Raw genomic sequence first — 14,644 nt, forward strand, 5'->3', positions numbered from 1 at the left:
GGGGAGAGTACAAAACAACAGCCACACACGCTAAAATATCAAAACCAAATCTATTTTACCATCACCTAAATCCTTGCACATTCAATGTATGCCTTTTAGGTAGTGAAACATGCTAGGCAGAAATACAAGCTCAAATTCATCATACCATAGCTGTGAAGCTCTACCTTGGCAAAAAAATCGCCATGCATGATATTCCAGAAATTTGTGGATTCTACCCCGAAAGAAGAATGTTATATACTTATATAATTAGACCCTGGTTACCAGCACGATGTTGCATTTATGATTTTATAAAGCGTTATACACTTAAACTCCAGATTTGAAGTTTGGGCCAACAACAGATTTGAAGTTTGGGCCAACAACAGATCATACTTATCAATCCAATTGATGTCACAATCCCAAACAAATTACCTCGGAATGGCATTAGCCTTCCACAACTTGCATTTCATTGGGTCAATATAATAAGCTTCTCCTATACATGATCGCTAAAATAATCGGCTTATAAATGCATGTCACATTCAAGACTGAGCTTAGGTCAAATGAATGACTCATGCAATAACACAAACCATGACAATGCAACAAAACTTCAAAATTCAAGTAAAAAAAAATCCGTGCACCAATAAACCTAAGTCCCAGAAACAGCCTATTCGCTTGTCAGGGTGATAAGGTTGTTTACCTCTATCCTCCTCATACCCCATTAGGTGGATGAGAGCATCATGCATTGGTCCGTCATTTTTTCCGATAATAACCCTAATGCAAAATGACATGTCAGTACCATAAAACCTACAATAACAAGGTATACAATTCAAAAACCATAGAAACCATTCATGAATAAACTAAAATCTCAATTGAAAACAAAGTGTTATAAAGAAAATAGGATGAAAATGAAATACTAACCCAATGCTTCTGCCGTAGAAGACTCATCAATCCTTCACCTTCTTCTCGTCTATTTCCCCAATCTTACCATCTTCGCGCGCGGTGTAGGGAGATGTTCATGCCGCCGCCGAGTGTTGAGTGATCGACGGCGACGGTGGTTGTTTTGGAGTTCCGGCATAGCAGGATATGGTAGGTTTGCATGTAATACTCGAACTCCTCCTCGCCTTGGATTTTGCGAAACCGACGTCGACTTCGTCGTCATCAGCGGCGATAGTGGCGGCGTCGGTGGAGCTTTGGGTTTTTTGGTTCTCTCTCTATTCATTCTAGTTTGAAAACCAACGCTTCAAAAAATTGAGTGGAAATAGAATTATGCATCTATTCTAGAACATTACTTCGGATTGTAGTAGGAATTTAACTAACTAATAATACGTGACTCTCTATTTCAACAAGGGTCGTAGTCGGAATTCAACTTCAGATTTAATAGATTCTTACATCATTAGATAATGCAATGTATGATAGTCATTTAAAAGCATGTAAGTATAAATTAAAGAATTGATCATATAACTATGAATGATAATGTGGTATAATTTAAAATATTGTGAAGTTTGAAACACAAGCTTAGGTTAAAGTAAAATAATATGACATGTGTACGTTTTTTCTAAATTTGGGATATCCTTTTTCAAAAGATTTCTGTATTTCAATTTTTCTATTATTTTTGTTAAAATATATTGAGTCTTCAACAATCTGTGGTATTTCTTATTTTTGTCGATATAGTATGGTTTGTCACTTGTTGATTAGAATTGTCTTTCACATACAAAAGTTTTTTGGTTAGTTCATTGTTTTATTATATTGCTATTATTGTCTTTATCCTTGAAGTAGACTTGATACATTGAGATGTTAGTTGTTGTCTATTTAGGTAAAGTTTGACATTTTTTTAGTTTAACTTTTTGGTATGGTATTATGATGTTCGCTTTGTTATTACTTTATTTTTTCTCTTAAAATTCCATCTAAATCGATTCTTTCGAAATTTTATACATGTATGTGTTGCTCATATCATAATGGTTTTCCAATGTTTAGTATCATCTCTACTTTTCTTCTTTAAATGTCTATTATTCTATCAACTTATATCTTTGTATTCTATTCAATCAATGGCGGGCCAAGTTTGACTCCTCATTTATAGTTGTGACTCACAAATAAGCCTGAGTTCATAACTAGAGTTATTTGCTTATGGAAGGTGGTAACGTTTTATCAACCTTAACAAACTTTTGTCAATCTGAGGTAATGTTTCTAAATGAATATGTAAATATATTACAATGTTATTTTGTCTCTACACCAATTTCCTTTTTTTTAACATATTGATTCCATGTTGGTTAATATGCTTCTTGAAAACTTTATGACATCTTGTTTGTAACAAGCGAACAATCAAATAGTAAAGAGTATAGAGACAAGAGAATAACACAGGAGATTTGGTAACGAGGTTCGGTCAATTGTGCCTACGTCCCCATGAGCGTTGAGCGGCTACCACTATATATTGTTAGAGAATAAGGATTAGTGTTTAACTATTCTTCTCCTTGTTACATTAGGTTTACATAACATCAATATATATAGCCCTCTACCTCAACCCCTTTACATCAGCCCAAGCCCATAACTTGTATTATTGTTATCTAGAGATATGAGTCATTGCACAACACATCCCACAAAATTAAGGCCAATGTTATAAAGGCCTTTGTCAACAAATTTCTTGATCAATTAAGAAAGGGTGTCTACTACTGATTTTCATATTTAGTCGGATGCATATAAAGGGATTTTGTAGGGTTATTCATAATGAATACAAGTAAGTATTCTTTATGAGAAACTATATTTTTGAACGTGAGTGTGATAATATACCTAGTATTCACTTTTTTTTGGCTTTCATCCACCTATATACTCGATATGAATTATGGACATGATATTAAACATTATACTAAACTCAAACCTAATTAGGTGGCATGATACAAAACTTGGATATGTACTACTGATCGACAATTAGGGTCTAAAGCCACACATGAGTTCAAAAAATGACAATACTAACATTTAAGGTTGGATAAGGGACAAACCTTACTCGAATCATGTCTACCCTTGCCAATAGGTATCCATGCGAGTTCCTAAAAGATTAGGGTCCAAAAATGAATAAATGGGGCAAATCTAAGTAGTGTGCTACCTGAATTCATCGACACCCATAACATATAAAAATGTCAATAGTTCAATTCCTATAAGTAAAAACTTGTTGTGAGGGGCAACCACACACCCGAAAGAGATTAGTTCCTTACCCATATATTAATAGGATTTTCTTGGTAGTACAAAAAACTATTACATAAATTTCAAGGTTACCTTTCATGAAGCACAATTATTCTTTGTATTATCAAATATATCCTACACCATATAAATAAGAAATTAATCTCTTTCGAAATGTTTGACTATTCTTTCCAACAAGTGTTGCTTTCAACAATAGAACTTTTAACCTTTTGATTTTTTGGATTTAGTGGAGGCTTAGACCATGTCAAACATATGTTCTTATTCTATCCTTAATCATTAAGGTTGTCCTTATAAAAATGAAATCAATGAGTAATGTCCTTATTTACAGCACTTAGATGCAATTGCATCACTATCCTTAAGTATTCTGGTTGTTAAAAATATTTAGACAATAAGAAAGATCGAAGAGTGAGACAATGGTAAGGAGAAAGTAGTGTTAGTGTTGTTACATTGTGGGACCATTTTAAGGACAAAATATAAGTTACATCAATTGAAAAGGATGAAGAGAGAATTGCTTAATTTATCAAATAATATGAACAATTATAAAATAAATCGTGAGATCCATAATAAATGAGTTACAACACTAATAATCAACACCTTTATTGGTAATTATTATTTTTTGTATTCAAAATTCTTAAACTCAACAAATTTCTCCCATGAGTCATAATTGTTAAGTTTGCACACTAATACCGATTCTAAGGGTGAGTAGGATTCAATCCTACTCATTCATTCAATACGAGCCAATCATGATCAAGCCTGAATATGGTCAGATATCATCGAGTCTAGGGTCAGGTTTAATTTCAAAAATTAGACTCGGTCAATATATAGGATCAATAAGGGAAAAATAAGACCCAACCTGACCCATGGTCGTCCATTCATAATGTTTGTATGTGTCTCTATTTAATTATGTACAGAGTAATGATGTGATGTCTTTTTGGTCCAAAATATCAATGGTTATTTATTTTTTTTCATCATATATAGATGATTAACAATATATATCATTTTATATGTCAAATTACACATACATAATAATAAGTAATATTGAGAATATTTTATCTAAAATGAGTATCTATTATATTTAATTGGGTATAGATTCGAGTTCAAAGGTTGACCCGATCAATATTTAGGGTCAGGTTAGTTTCAATTTAAATAATTGACCCAACCAACATTTAGAATCGAATATAAGGCAAATTTTGCCCGACCCATACTCACTCCTAACCCATACCCCTAGTTTTGTGAAAACAAGAAAAAACGAATGAGATTCATTATCAATCACATATAGAAAGATAGTCAAAATTTACTAAATTCTCCTTATATATACTTAGTAATGTTTAACACTTATGACAATACTTCTGGGAGGGAGCAAATAATGATTTCCCTTTCTCAACCCATAATATTTGCAGGTACTTATGTAGGGAGCGAGTATTTATTGTACCCAATACGTATTTTATTTTAATTATATATTTATATAATTTGTAATAATTAACATGTAAAAATAATTATTATATGAATAATATGATATATACTTGATAAATTTATGATCATAGTCAAACATGTATAATTTATTATGAAATAATAATAACATATATGATATATAATCTTAAAATAATAATAAATATATATAAATTTAATTAAAAACTAAATATACAAATTCGCAGGTACCCACAAGACGAGTATCATAAAACTCGTTCACACCCCTAATCTATTTTTGTCAGTACCTATTGCGGGTATCCACGAATCATGTTTTTTTTGCCATCCCTAACACTCATGAATCTCCCTTGGTGATTATTTGTAGCTTTTTTAATAAGTTATTACCATATTAAATATTCTAAAGGTTGGAATTATATTCCATAAAATATTTTCTTAAAATACATGAATTAAAAGAATAATTGATTTTTTCATTGGGCTTATGGGTTAATGGACCCGGTTCCGGGTCACACTGTAAACTACCCAACATTCGTTATGTGCAATTCCGCGGCTTAATAATCTCAAAACCCTAAACCCTAATTCTCCACTTATAAAAACAACACCACTTATAATTTCTAATCTTCATTCTCCACCACTTTCATAAACCCTTTCTAGCTGCGACCTTCTCTCACTTTTTTCCAAGATGGCTATTCCTAGAGGTAGCTAAAGAGATCTTTCACTCTCAATTTCAATTTTGTTGTGCCCACTACTTTGTTCTTCGTTAAAATTTTGCTTACAGTATCTGCATGTTTTTTTCTTCTAATTTTATCAAATGGGGTTTAGTTTGATTTAATTTTTTTGATGGGTTGAAATGGATTTGGGTCTATCAAGTAGTACAATGCTTAAAGGTTTGATTTTTAAGTGTTGTAGTGTATGGAGATTTTACTTCTGACTAGTTTCAAGTTTTTCTTCTATTTTTATCAAATGGGTTTATGAATTAGTTTGCTTTAAGTTTAATTAACATGTTTGAATTCAATGGAAATGGGTTTATGATGTAGTAAGATGCTTAAAGGTTTGATTTTTACTTGTTATTAAGTGTTGTTGTGTCTGAAGACTTTACTATAGAGCAGCTTCAAGTTTTTTCTTCCAATTTTTTGATTTGGTTTATGGGTTGGTTATAAAAAATGCATAAAGTTTTAATTTTTCAAGTTTTATAATGTCTAAAGATTTTACATTTAATGGTATTAACTTATTTGTGATATCACACAATCTTTATTGAAAATGGCATTTGAATTATTGTAGGTCGTGGTGGTTCCGGTGGAGGTTTTAGGGGCAGAGGTGGTGGTGACAGAGGCAGAGGGAGAGGTTTTGGAGGTAGAGGAGGAGACAGAGGTGGCACCCCATTCAAACCCAGAGGTGGTGGCAGAGGTGGTGCAAGAGGTGGCCGTGGAGGAAGAGGTGGAAGAGGAGGTGGAATGAAGGGAGGAAACAAAGTTGTAGTTGAGCCTCACAGACATGAAGGTATTTTCATTGCTAAGGGTAAAGAAGATGCACTTGTTACTAAGAATTTGGTTCCTGGTGAAGCTGTTTACAATGAGAAAAGAATCACTGTGCAGGTCATTCTCTTTCTTTTTGTCACTAATTTTTGTTTAATTTTTTATATTTTCGCAGCCATGTTAAATTGTTGACTTAGATCTGTGTTCTTGATTATTTTAAGGTGAGATTCTACATGCTGAATTATCTCTAGAGTGATTGCCATTTTGGTCCTGAAATTTTTTCATGTGTGCCTATTTGATCATGGAAACTTTCAAAATTCAAACTAGTATTCAAAGATCACAAATGTTAAAAACTACTATTTTGACACATCTGATATTTTTATGGACTATTTTCTATTTTCAAATCCTCAAATTGTTCCACAAAATGAAGGATCAAATTAGTTATATTGCTGTTGTTTTTATTCATGTAAGCCTTTAATATGGAGAAATAAATTTCTCCATTATGTAGTTGAACAGTAGGGAATGCAGTCTTATTTGTTTTCTATCATTCTTTGTTGACATTTGAATTGGAACATTATGCAGAAGGAAGATGGAACCAAAGATGAGTACAGAATTTGGAATCCTTTTCGGTCAAAGTTGGCTGCTGCTATCCTTGGTGGTGTTGACAACATATGGATTGTAAGTATTTTCAGTGTCTTGTCTTGTGTAATGTTTTTTCATGAAGTGGTGCTCCACATATATCTAACATTGACATGTCATTAATGTTTTTTGTTTGTTACTTTTGACTAATTAAGAAACCTGGTGCTCGAGTCCTTTACCTCGGTGCTGCTTCCGGAACAACTGTCTCTCATGTGTCTGACATTGTTGGCCCGGTATGTACCAGTTCATATTACATCACGTTGACCATTAATAAGGCTTAGAAGACTTGCTTAGAATATGCTATTGTTTATTATGCAGACAGGAGTTGTCTATGCAGTAGAGTTCTCTCATAGAAGTGGCCGTGATTTGGTTAACATGGCGAAGAAGCGTACTAATGTTATACCAATCATCGAGGATGCTAGACATCCAGCAAAATACAGGATGTTGGTTGGCATGGTAGATGTCATATTCTCTGATGTTGCTCAACCTGATCAGGTGTGGTTTTGAAGTGTTTACTTATGCACTGTTGAGCATAACATTTTTGTCCGTTACTTTTGTTATTTTCGGTTCTTTGTATTTGAGTTTTTAAATTTCAGGTCAGATCACTCTTCATTATATTTACACAATGTAGTTTTTTGAACATTTTCTTTTGTTGATTCTTAGATTTGCTTCTACATATTGTGTTTTTGATTTCAAATGTTCCACTATGCTATTGCTTCATGTCCAATGATTTGATATCTATGCTATTGTACTCGTTTTTGATGAATTTTCTATTTATTTGTACATTTTAATTATTTTTCTCCTTTAATTGTCACCGATTTTGTTTGCATTGATCTAGTGTTTGTGTATATAATTGTCTTCTTTATTATATTTTAAAATATTGAAAGCATGTTTTTACAGTTCCTTTTTAAAGTTTTTCACTTTCCAAAACTTGTATTTTTTGATGTGGAACCCGTTTCGTTTAATGGAACTTTTGTAGTTTTTCACTGTGTTTGATTGTATATGCAAATGATGATTAACTCGGATTCCCCTTCAAGACTTCTTTGAATGATGCAGACCCGAGATTCTGATGCGTACCAATTTTTGTTTTCCTGTTATTTTATTTTTCATGATCTTCAAATGATGCTGACCCAAAATTTTAACTTTTTTCTTCTTTAGGAGTCATTCTTAATGTTTTTCATTGATGTATTGTTTTTGTATACTTACTATACGCCTTATTGTATGTAAGTATTTAAAGTTTGTTTTTTACAATTCATTTTTATCATTTTCAAACTTCGAAAAGTTTCGTATTTAATGATCTGGAACCATTTTCTTTTAAATTGTCATATTCTTTTCCTTGTTAGCCCAATTTATACAATATGTTTCATTATCTATGCACATGATGATTTACTCGGATTCCCCTTCAAGACCTCTTGGATGATGCAAACCCGAGATTCTGATGCGTGTCAATATTTGTTCTGAGTTTATTCTTTTCTTCAAATTAACTACAGGACGGTTCAAAATTTTACATTTTCACTGTCTTTTGTTAATTTACTACTTCCAAGTTTGAACATTCTCTGTTCAATTTGATTTTATGTTTCTCTATTGTGCTCCTTTGCTTGAATTCAAATGATTTCCGTTGCAAAAATGTTTTATAATCGGCCATCAACCCATGTTGAAACTCCTGTTTGTCCGAGGATCTGTATAGTTATGGTATTTTGGTGTCTATTGCAGGCTAGGATTTTGGGTCTGAATGCTTCATACTATCTAAAGTCTGGTGGTCATTTCGTTATTTCAATCAAGGTTTGTTTGAATACCCAATATCTTGTAGAATTGTCTCCTTGTTTTTATTGCAATAAGGCCTTTAAGTATGGAGAAACTCGTAAAGTAATATTGATATCCAAACCAGATTTTCCTCCAACTAACTCTATCAGTAAACTCCCCACATTTTTTGCAAATATTGTTGTATCGGATGTGGTCGGGTGAAGGGTTCACCGGCTTTCGTATCTGGTAGTGTACACACCGTTTAAACTCCCCAGTCTTGTTTTCACCACAGCACTGCTTTTGTGCTGGTATTGATTGGATAGATAAAACTGTTTTTACACAAAATCACAATCTGGGTTGGATATTAAGTTATGTTTATACTAGTTATATTCACATTGTTATGTAGTTGGAATGTTGAATAACAATGTTAGAAATGCCTTAACTATGCATAAGTACAATAACATGCATTGAATAATGTTCTTGTAATATGCACAAATTTACTAGTGTTGCATGAGTACTTGTTCTCACATAATTGTGTTGTATATGTTATAGGCAAATTGCATAGACTCAACAGTCCCAGCAGAGACAGTGTTTGCAAGTGAAGTGAACAAACTGAAAGCAGATCAATTTAAGCCATTTGAGCAAGTCACTCTTGAACCATTTGAACGTGATCATGCTTGTGTTGTTGGTGGATACAGAGTCCCCAAGAAGAAGAAAGATGCTGAATAGTTTGTGTATCTTATCATATATTGCATTTACTACTATGATATGTAATATCAGTGCTGTTTTCATGTTCTAGAACATGTTAGTTTTGGCTAGTATTTTATTTACTTAGATTTTGTGGAGATTATGTTGTATGATACTCTATATGGTTATCCAACAATTGGTTTACAAGTTATGTTTCTTAATCACTATTTGGTTCTATTGGAGTTTTACTATACACAATTACTAACTTTTGTTTAATGTTGATGTTCCTGATTCGACCAAGATTGTTAAGGATATCTAAACTAACCTATATTTGTATATTTTTTATATCTGTAATTTATATAAATAGACCAAATTATGTATGGTTCATTTAATTATAAATTTTAAAATATACAAACTCATAAGCTAATTAGAACTCAGTTAATCACCACTATTGTCTATTGTTGATGAATCCTTAGAACTCTGATTGATATTTGACACCATAATGGAGTTTTGTGCAAAGATGAAACTGAGACATTTGAAGCTCAATGTGGGACCAATGATTTATGAGCTTAGGCATGTTTTTTTAGTTATAAACCATCCAATTTCTCTAGCCTTAAGACATCTAAGTATTATATGGACTAACATATAAAATGTTACTATTGCTATTAGATCCAAAAGCTGGGGCTATACATCAAAAGATCATATTTTTAATTTTATCTGAATTGTTTGATTCACTTCCCTGTTTATTCTAATTTAATCTGGTTGGAATGGAAATGTCACGGTCTATTGACCTTCTCATTCAATTAAGAGTGCAAACAAGAGCCATTTGCAAGTCTGATTAGCGGTCAAGCTGATCATACTATGGATGAGCATGAGTTGAGTTAAGACTTGATCATTTTTTTTAATCTGGACCCGGTCCTAGACCCGTAACTAACTTAACTCTAAGTATCGAATAAGACATTTTGGATAGTCTTCTCAATTTAATATAATGTATACTCATTTTGTATAGTCTTCTCAATATTACTTATTAGTATGAATATGTAATGAAAAAGTTAGAGAAACAATGATACTTTCATAAAAAATATGTCATTACTCTATAGATAATTGAATAAGACACATACAAACATGATGACTGAGTGACCATGAGACAGGTTGGGCCACATCATGCTTGATCACTACCCGATCCAATAAAACCCGATCCTATTTAGGTCCAATCATGATTGGGTCATATCGGATGAGCGGGTAGGGTCAGATCCTGCTCACCTCTAGATCATACCACCAGTTTAATCATATTCTCATATCATTGATTATATCATCTTAACCTATCATTTCTATATTATTCTGATTCGTAGTCGAGAGTAAATGATATATTTGTAACCTTGAATGGTATAATTCATTGACTAACATCTAATACTTCATTAGCATATGCTTTCGCACACACCTCATGATAGGAGGCCCTTGGGTTAATGATTTTGGGATTACCTACATGATAATGCTTTCAATAGGGATTACCTTGAATGTTAGGACCAAGAACCATTTTGATCCCTCATGGATTCTAGAATAAAGAACCATTTTGGTTCCTCAAAATTGAAAAACCCAAAATTTCAAACACTTTAGTCATCTTTAGCATTTTATGACAAATTTTCAAACACTTTAATCCATATCAGAGATTATTTTGACCCACGTTAATGATCTTTGAGAGAAGATAAGAAAAAAGAGTAGGAGAAAGAGAAGATTATAATAGTTGTTTGATATAATAGAAAAAGAAGAGAAAGAAAAATGATATTTTATTATATAGACTATGATACCCTTGCTATATTAACTGTAATACTAAATTAAAATTTTAAAATATTTTTTTGCTAAAATTAATAAATACACATTTTAAAATTATTTTGAAATTTAATTAAAATAATAGCTATACATTACATACTATTTTTTAGTAACATGCAAGGGAGTATCTTATTATGTCCTCTTCTCTTCAACCAAACAAGGGAGTATCTTCTTTCTACTCAAAATCACCCGAACCAAAGGAAAGCTAAAAGTCGAAATGCGCTCCATATTTATGTCCTAACAGGAGCAAACAAACAATCTGTTTTTGTGTACAACTCATGTTCAAGGTGAGTTTAAATGCTAAAATAGTAGCAGTCTTTTCATTTTTTATATTTCCAATAAGCCATGCATACAAAAGCAACATGAAAGATAACTAATTTCATGCCAGAAAATAGTATAGAGATTAACAAGTTTTAAGATTTTTGCATAGTTAACAAATTATTTGCCTGAGTTATTACATAATATAGGTTCTCTGGGCAAGGCCACCTTTTACTTAGAGTAACCATATGAACCAAAATCTAACTGTAATGATGAGTGTTCTGAATAAATCTGTCACCATAGAACCATGCTTGAGATGATTTTCAACTTAAGCAGAGATCATCAAACACACAAAAAGGAAGAAAAATAAATCTGGGTTATGTAAAACCAAGATACAAATTGCAATAAAAATGTTCAGAATGAGAGGATTTATTCAATTTCAGATAGTGCAGAAGCAGCAACATCAAGCTTTCAAAGGCCTCCCACTTTTACCAAATCTTCAAGTGCCTTAGAGATCTGTGTCTCTGTCAACCCTTCCAATTTGACGCCTTTCTCAATACCCAAGTCTAGTATTAAGGAACATGTCACAGGAAATGAGGGATCATCATAAACATGTAACAATTGCAAAACAATGCAAATAAAAACGATTCGCTACACGATATGGACGAGAAATTTCACTAGACAAAGATAATGACTTTGGAAGTGTAGGGCAAAAATTCAAAGTATAAGGGAATAAGGATCAACCGACAATCACAGTTGATATTGATATCATGCATAAGTTCAAGGTTTTTGTTTAAAGCAGGAAAAAAAGTTCCCTTCATTTAAGGTTCTTGCCTCCTACCAAATTGTCACATACACCAATTTATTAAACTGAAATGAAATGGAAAGAATAAAATATGGTATTTTCATGCAACTAAATAGGAGAATGTTTAATTATTTTCATAAATATTGAGATATATTATTGGCAAATGCTTGTATAAACTCATCGCCATACAGATTCAACACATGAACAGCTGAATTCTCAGTCACAGTGTACATTCAGGTTGTGCATGCAGGAAAGTCTATTATGTTTTTGGATATAATTGTGACACATTAATGTTTATTTTGTCATTGTCATATATTTGCAGGATATGGAATTAAGCTGACAAAGTGGATGAACATATTCAGTCTCGGCATTAATTTCAACTTCTAAATCATATAAATCCATGTTATGAATTAAGGGAATGAAAAGATTGAGAATCACGATGTAGATTTTGAATGCATGTTACGCCGTGATGAATTCAAATAAAAAACTACAAGAATGAGATTTAAGAAAGGTGATACCATATCTTGCCCATAACTGGGGTTCAACTCCTTTGCTTTCACGGATCAATATCGGCAATTTTGGGTTCAATGTTTTCAGTTCCGTATAATTCTTTTCTATAAATGCCCTGAGATAAAGAAAAAGTAAGATTAGTTGATATTGAAAAATGTATGACATGTAAGTATAACTAAACAACAAAGAGATATACAAATAATGCTGTTGAAGTTTGACCCGAAAAAGGAAATTATAAGTATAACCTTGCAGATAAGCTTGCAGGTGATGACTGGCACAACAAAAACCGAAGCTCTTTTATGCTCTTTGAAATATTTCCTCTCCAAGCCATTGCTTCCCTAGCTCAAAGTTATGGTATTTGTCAGATTCTTCCTCATCATGAGGCAAAATGAAAACGAGGTACAGCTTAATAACAATGTTCAATGCTCGCTAAATTAGCACCGACAATAGTCTGACAAAAGAAACATATATCGAAAGTCCAAACCCGCTTCTACAAAACTTTGAACAATGTTTCCAAATTTAAGAATCACACCGAGTACATATATGTGCTGTAGAAAGCAATGCAGACGTGTCTTCGAAAAAGCAGACTTTCTTAAATTCATGAAGATAGTTTCTGAAAATGGGTTCATTGTGATATCAAGATTAATGAATTCCTCGTTCAGTCTTCTTCCACATATAACTCAGACTCAGCACTAGCAGAATTTTTAAAGCCTCAAACTTTTGAAACTAAAAGATTTTATGAAACATGGAAGAGAAAATAGACCTTCCAAGCATATTACAACTCCATACCAAGTTTGAAAATATCTGTTAAAATGAATTGCACAATTCCAATGAGTGACTCGACTTAGCTCGATGGAAGGTTCTAAATTGTGGAGCGCATCATCTGATGTGACACAATATTATGATTGCAGTAACCGACTCAACGCCGCAATTGCAGCCTGGGTTTTAATTCAAATCACATAAACGTTCATACGGCCACATCGAGCAGCAGCGGACAACAATTAATTTACAAAAATCGACCGCAATATCCACAATCACAGTCAAAACCACAATGTAAAACAATAGCTGGATGCAATAACGGAGATGTATTTATGAATTGTAAAACTCATTGGGATGCAATATACAACAAAATCGCTTTCTACTGGCAAAATCACAAATCAGGCAAAACACATTTTATCATTTTCACTGCAACAATTTCGTTTTTTTTTATAAAAAAATATCAATTTCAAAATATGAAAACAATTAAAAAAAAGAGAATATATGAAAATACTCAACAACAAAAAAACAAACCCCATGTCGTAGTATTTGAAACCCACATCATGAATCGATCAAAACATCGAAATTTATAAAAAAAAAAAAAAAATTTGAGAGTAGTTTGAGTTATTATATAAAAAAAGAGTGAAATTAAAATGGAAGGAGTGTGAGAGAAACCTGATGTGAGGAGAAAGGCGATTGCGGCAGTGCTGAGGTGAATGTAGCTTTGAGGTAAGAAAAGGGTGATAACTAATTGATTTATTTTTGTTTCCTACCGTAATACGGAGACAATCTTGTCCGAACCGGTAACATCCACATGTATGTGAGAATAACTCTCCACATTTTTTCTATTCACAATAATCGAACCCGGTACCTTCTTGCTTAAGGGAAATTAAACATGTATCACTGAAGCTGATGGATAACTAATTGATTAAATTATACTACATTTAATTTTAGTGAACTCATATAAATTATTACTCTTATTTTGAATAAATTATAGTGACGTTGTTTGAATTTTAGTAAAAATTATATAAATCATATAATATAACAATTATAACAAAACTCACTATCGTATAATATAATAATTATATCAATCATGTAATCATATCGGTCAAAACTCGTTAAAATAGAAATATTGATATGTTTCTATTTAAAATTAATTTTTAAAAAGTAACTTAACTTTTAATAAAATGTTAGTTAGACTATGGATGATCAAAGAAGTAACTACTAGTTTGTTTATACTACTTCTAAAACATTGTTCACCACCAAGTGGTACATTTCGTTTTAATAAATAATATAAATAAAAGTAGTTAGTATATTCTTTATTGATTTTTCAAATAATATATATTCA

General features: G+C 32.1%; 2 protein-coding genes across 3 annotated transcripts; one reads left to right on the forward strand and one right to left on the reverse strand.

Annotated features, from left to right (window-relative positions):
- LOC109362990 (mediator of RNA polymerase II transcription subunit 36a-like) lies at positions 5,157-9,358 on the forward strand. Its single transcript, XM_019609126.1, has 7 exons — positions 5,157-5,291; positions 5,875-6,188; positions 6,651-6,746; positions 6,863-6,940; positions 7,026-7,202; positions 8,421-8,489; positions 9,003-9,358. The coding sequence occupies exons 1-7, from the start codon at positions 5,276-5,278 to the stop codon at positions 9,177-9,179; spliced, it is 927 nt and encodes a 308-aa protein (XP_019464671.1). The 5' UTR covers positions 5,157-5,275; the 3' UTR covers positions 9,180-9,358.
- Positions 11,382-14,057, reverse strand: LOC109361623 (NADH dehydrogenase [ubiquinone] 1 alpha subcomplex subunit 2-like). Of its 2 annotated transcripts, none has more exons than XM_019607133.1 (4): positions 13,972-14,057; positions 12,786-12,878; positions 12,549-12,655; positions 11,382-11,791 (listed from the first exon to the last, which is right to left on the reverse strand). In XM_019607133.1, the coding sequence occupies exons 2-4, from the start codon at positions 12,869-12,871 to the stop codon at positions 11,697-11,699; spliced, it is 288 nt and encodes a 95-aa protein (XP_019462678.1). In that variant the 5' UTR covers positions 12,872-12,878; positions 13,972-14,057; the 3' UTR covers positions 11,382-11,696. The 2 variants fall into 2 exon arrangements, with proteins under 2 accessions (XP_019462678.1, XP_019462679.1); XM_019607134.1 differs by having other exon boundaries at positions 12,786-12,873; positions 13,972-14,041.

This window comes from Lupinus angustifolius, chromosome LG12, assembly GCF_001865875.1.
Source record: "Lupinus angustifolius cultivar Tanjil chromosome LG12, LupAngTanjil_v1.0, whole genome shotgun sequence".
Classification (NCBI taxonomy): Eukaryota; Viridiplantae; Streptophyta; class Magnoliopsida; order Fabales; family Fabaceae; genus Lupinus; species Lupinus angustifolius.

Bases quoted from the DNA above. Each gene is read 5' to 3' on its own strand.
- LOC109362990 (XM_019609126.1), top strand. The intron at 6,747-6,862 runs GTAAGTATTTTC...TGACTAATTAAG, and splicing joins GTGTTGACAACATATGGATT to AAACCTGGTGCTCGAGTCCT. The intron at 8,490-9,002 runs GTTTGTTTGAAT...TATATGTTATAG, and splicing joins ATTTCGTTATTTCAATCAAG to GCAAATTGCATAGACTCAAC.
- LOC109361623 (XM_019607133.1), bottom strand. From the start codon at position 12,871: ATGGCTTGGAGAGGAAATATTTCAAAGAGCATAAAAGAGCTTCGGTTT. The intron at 12,656-12,785 runs GTTATACTTATA...TCTTTATCTCAG, and splicing joins CCTGCAAGCTTATCTGCAAG to GGCATTTATAGAAAAGAATT. The intron at 11,792-12,548 runs GTATCACCTTTC...CCTTAATACTAG, and splicing joins CCAGTTATGGGCAAGATATG to ACTTGGGTATTGAGAAAGGC.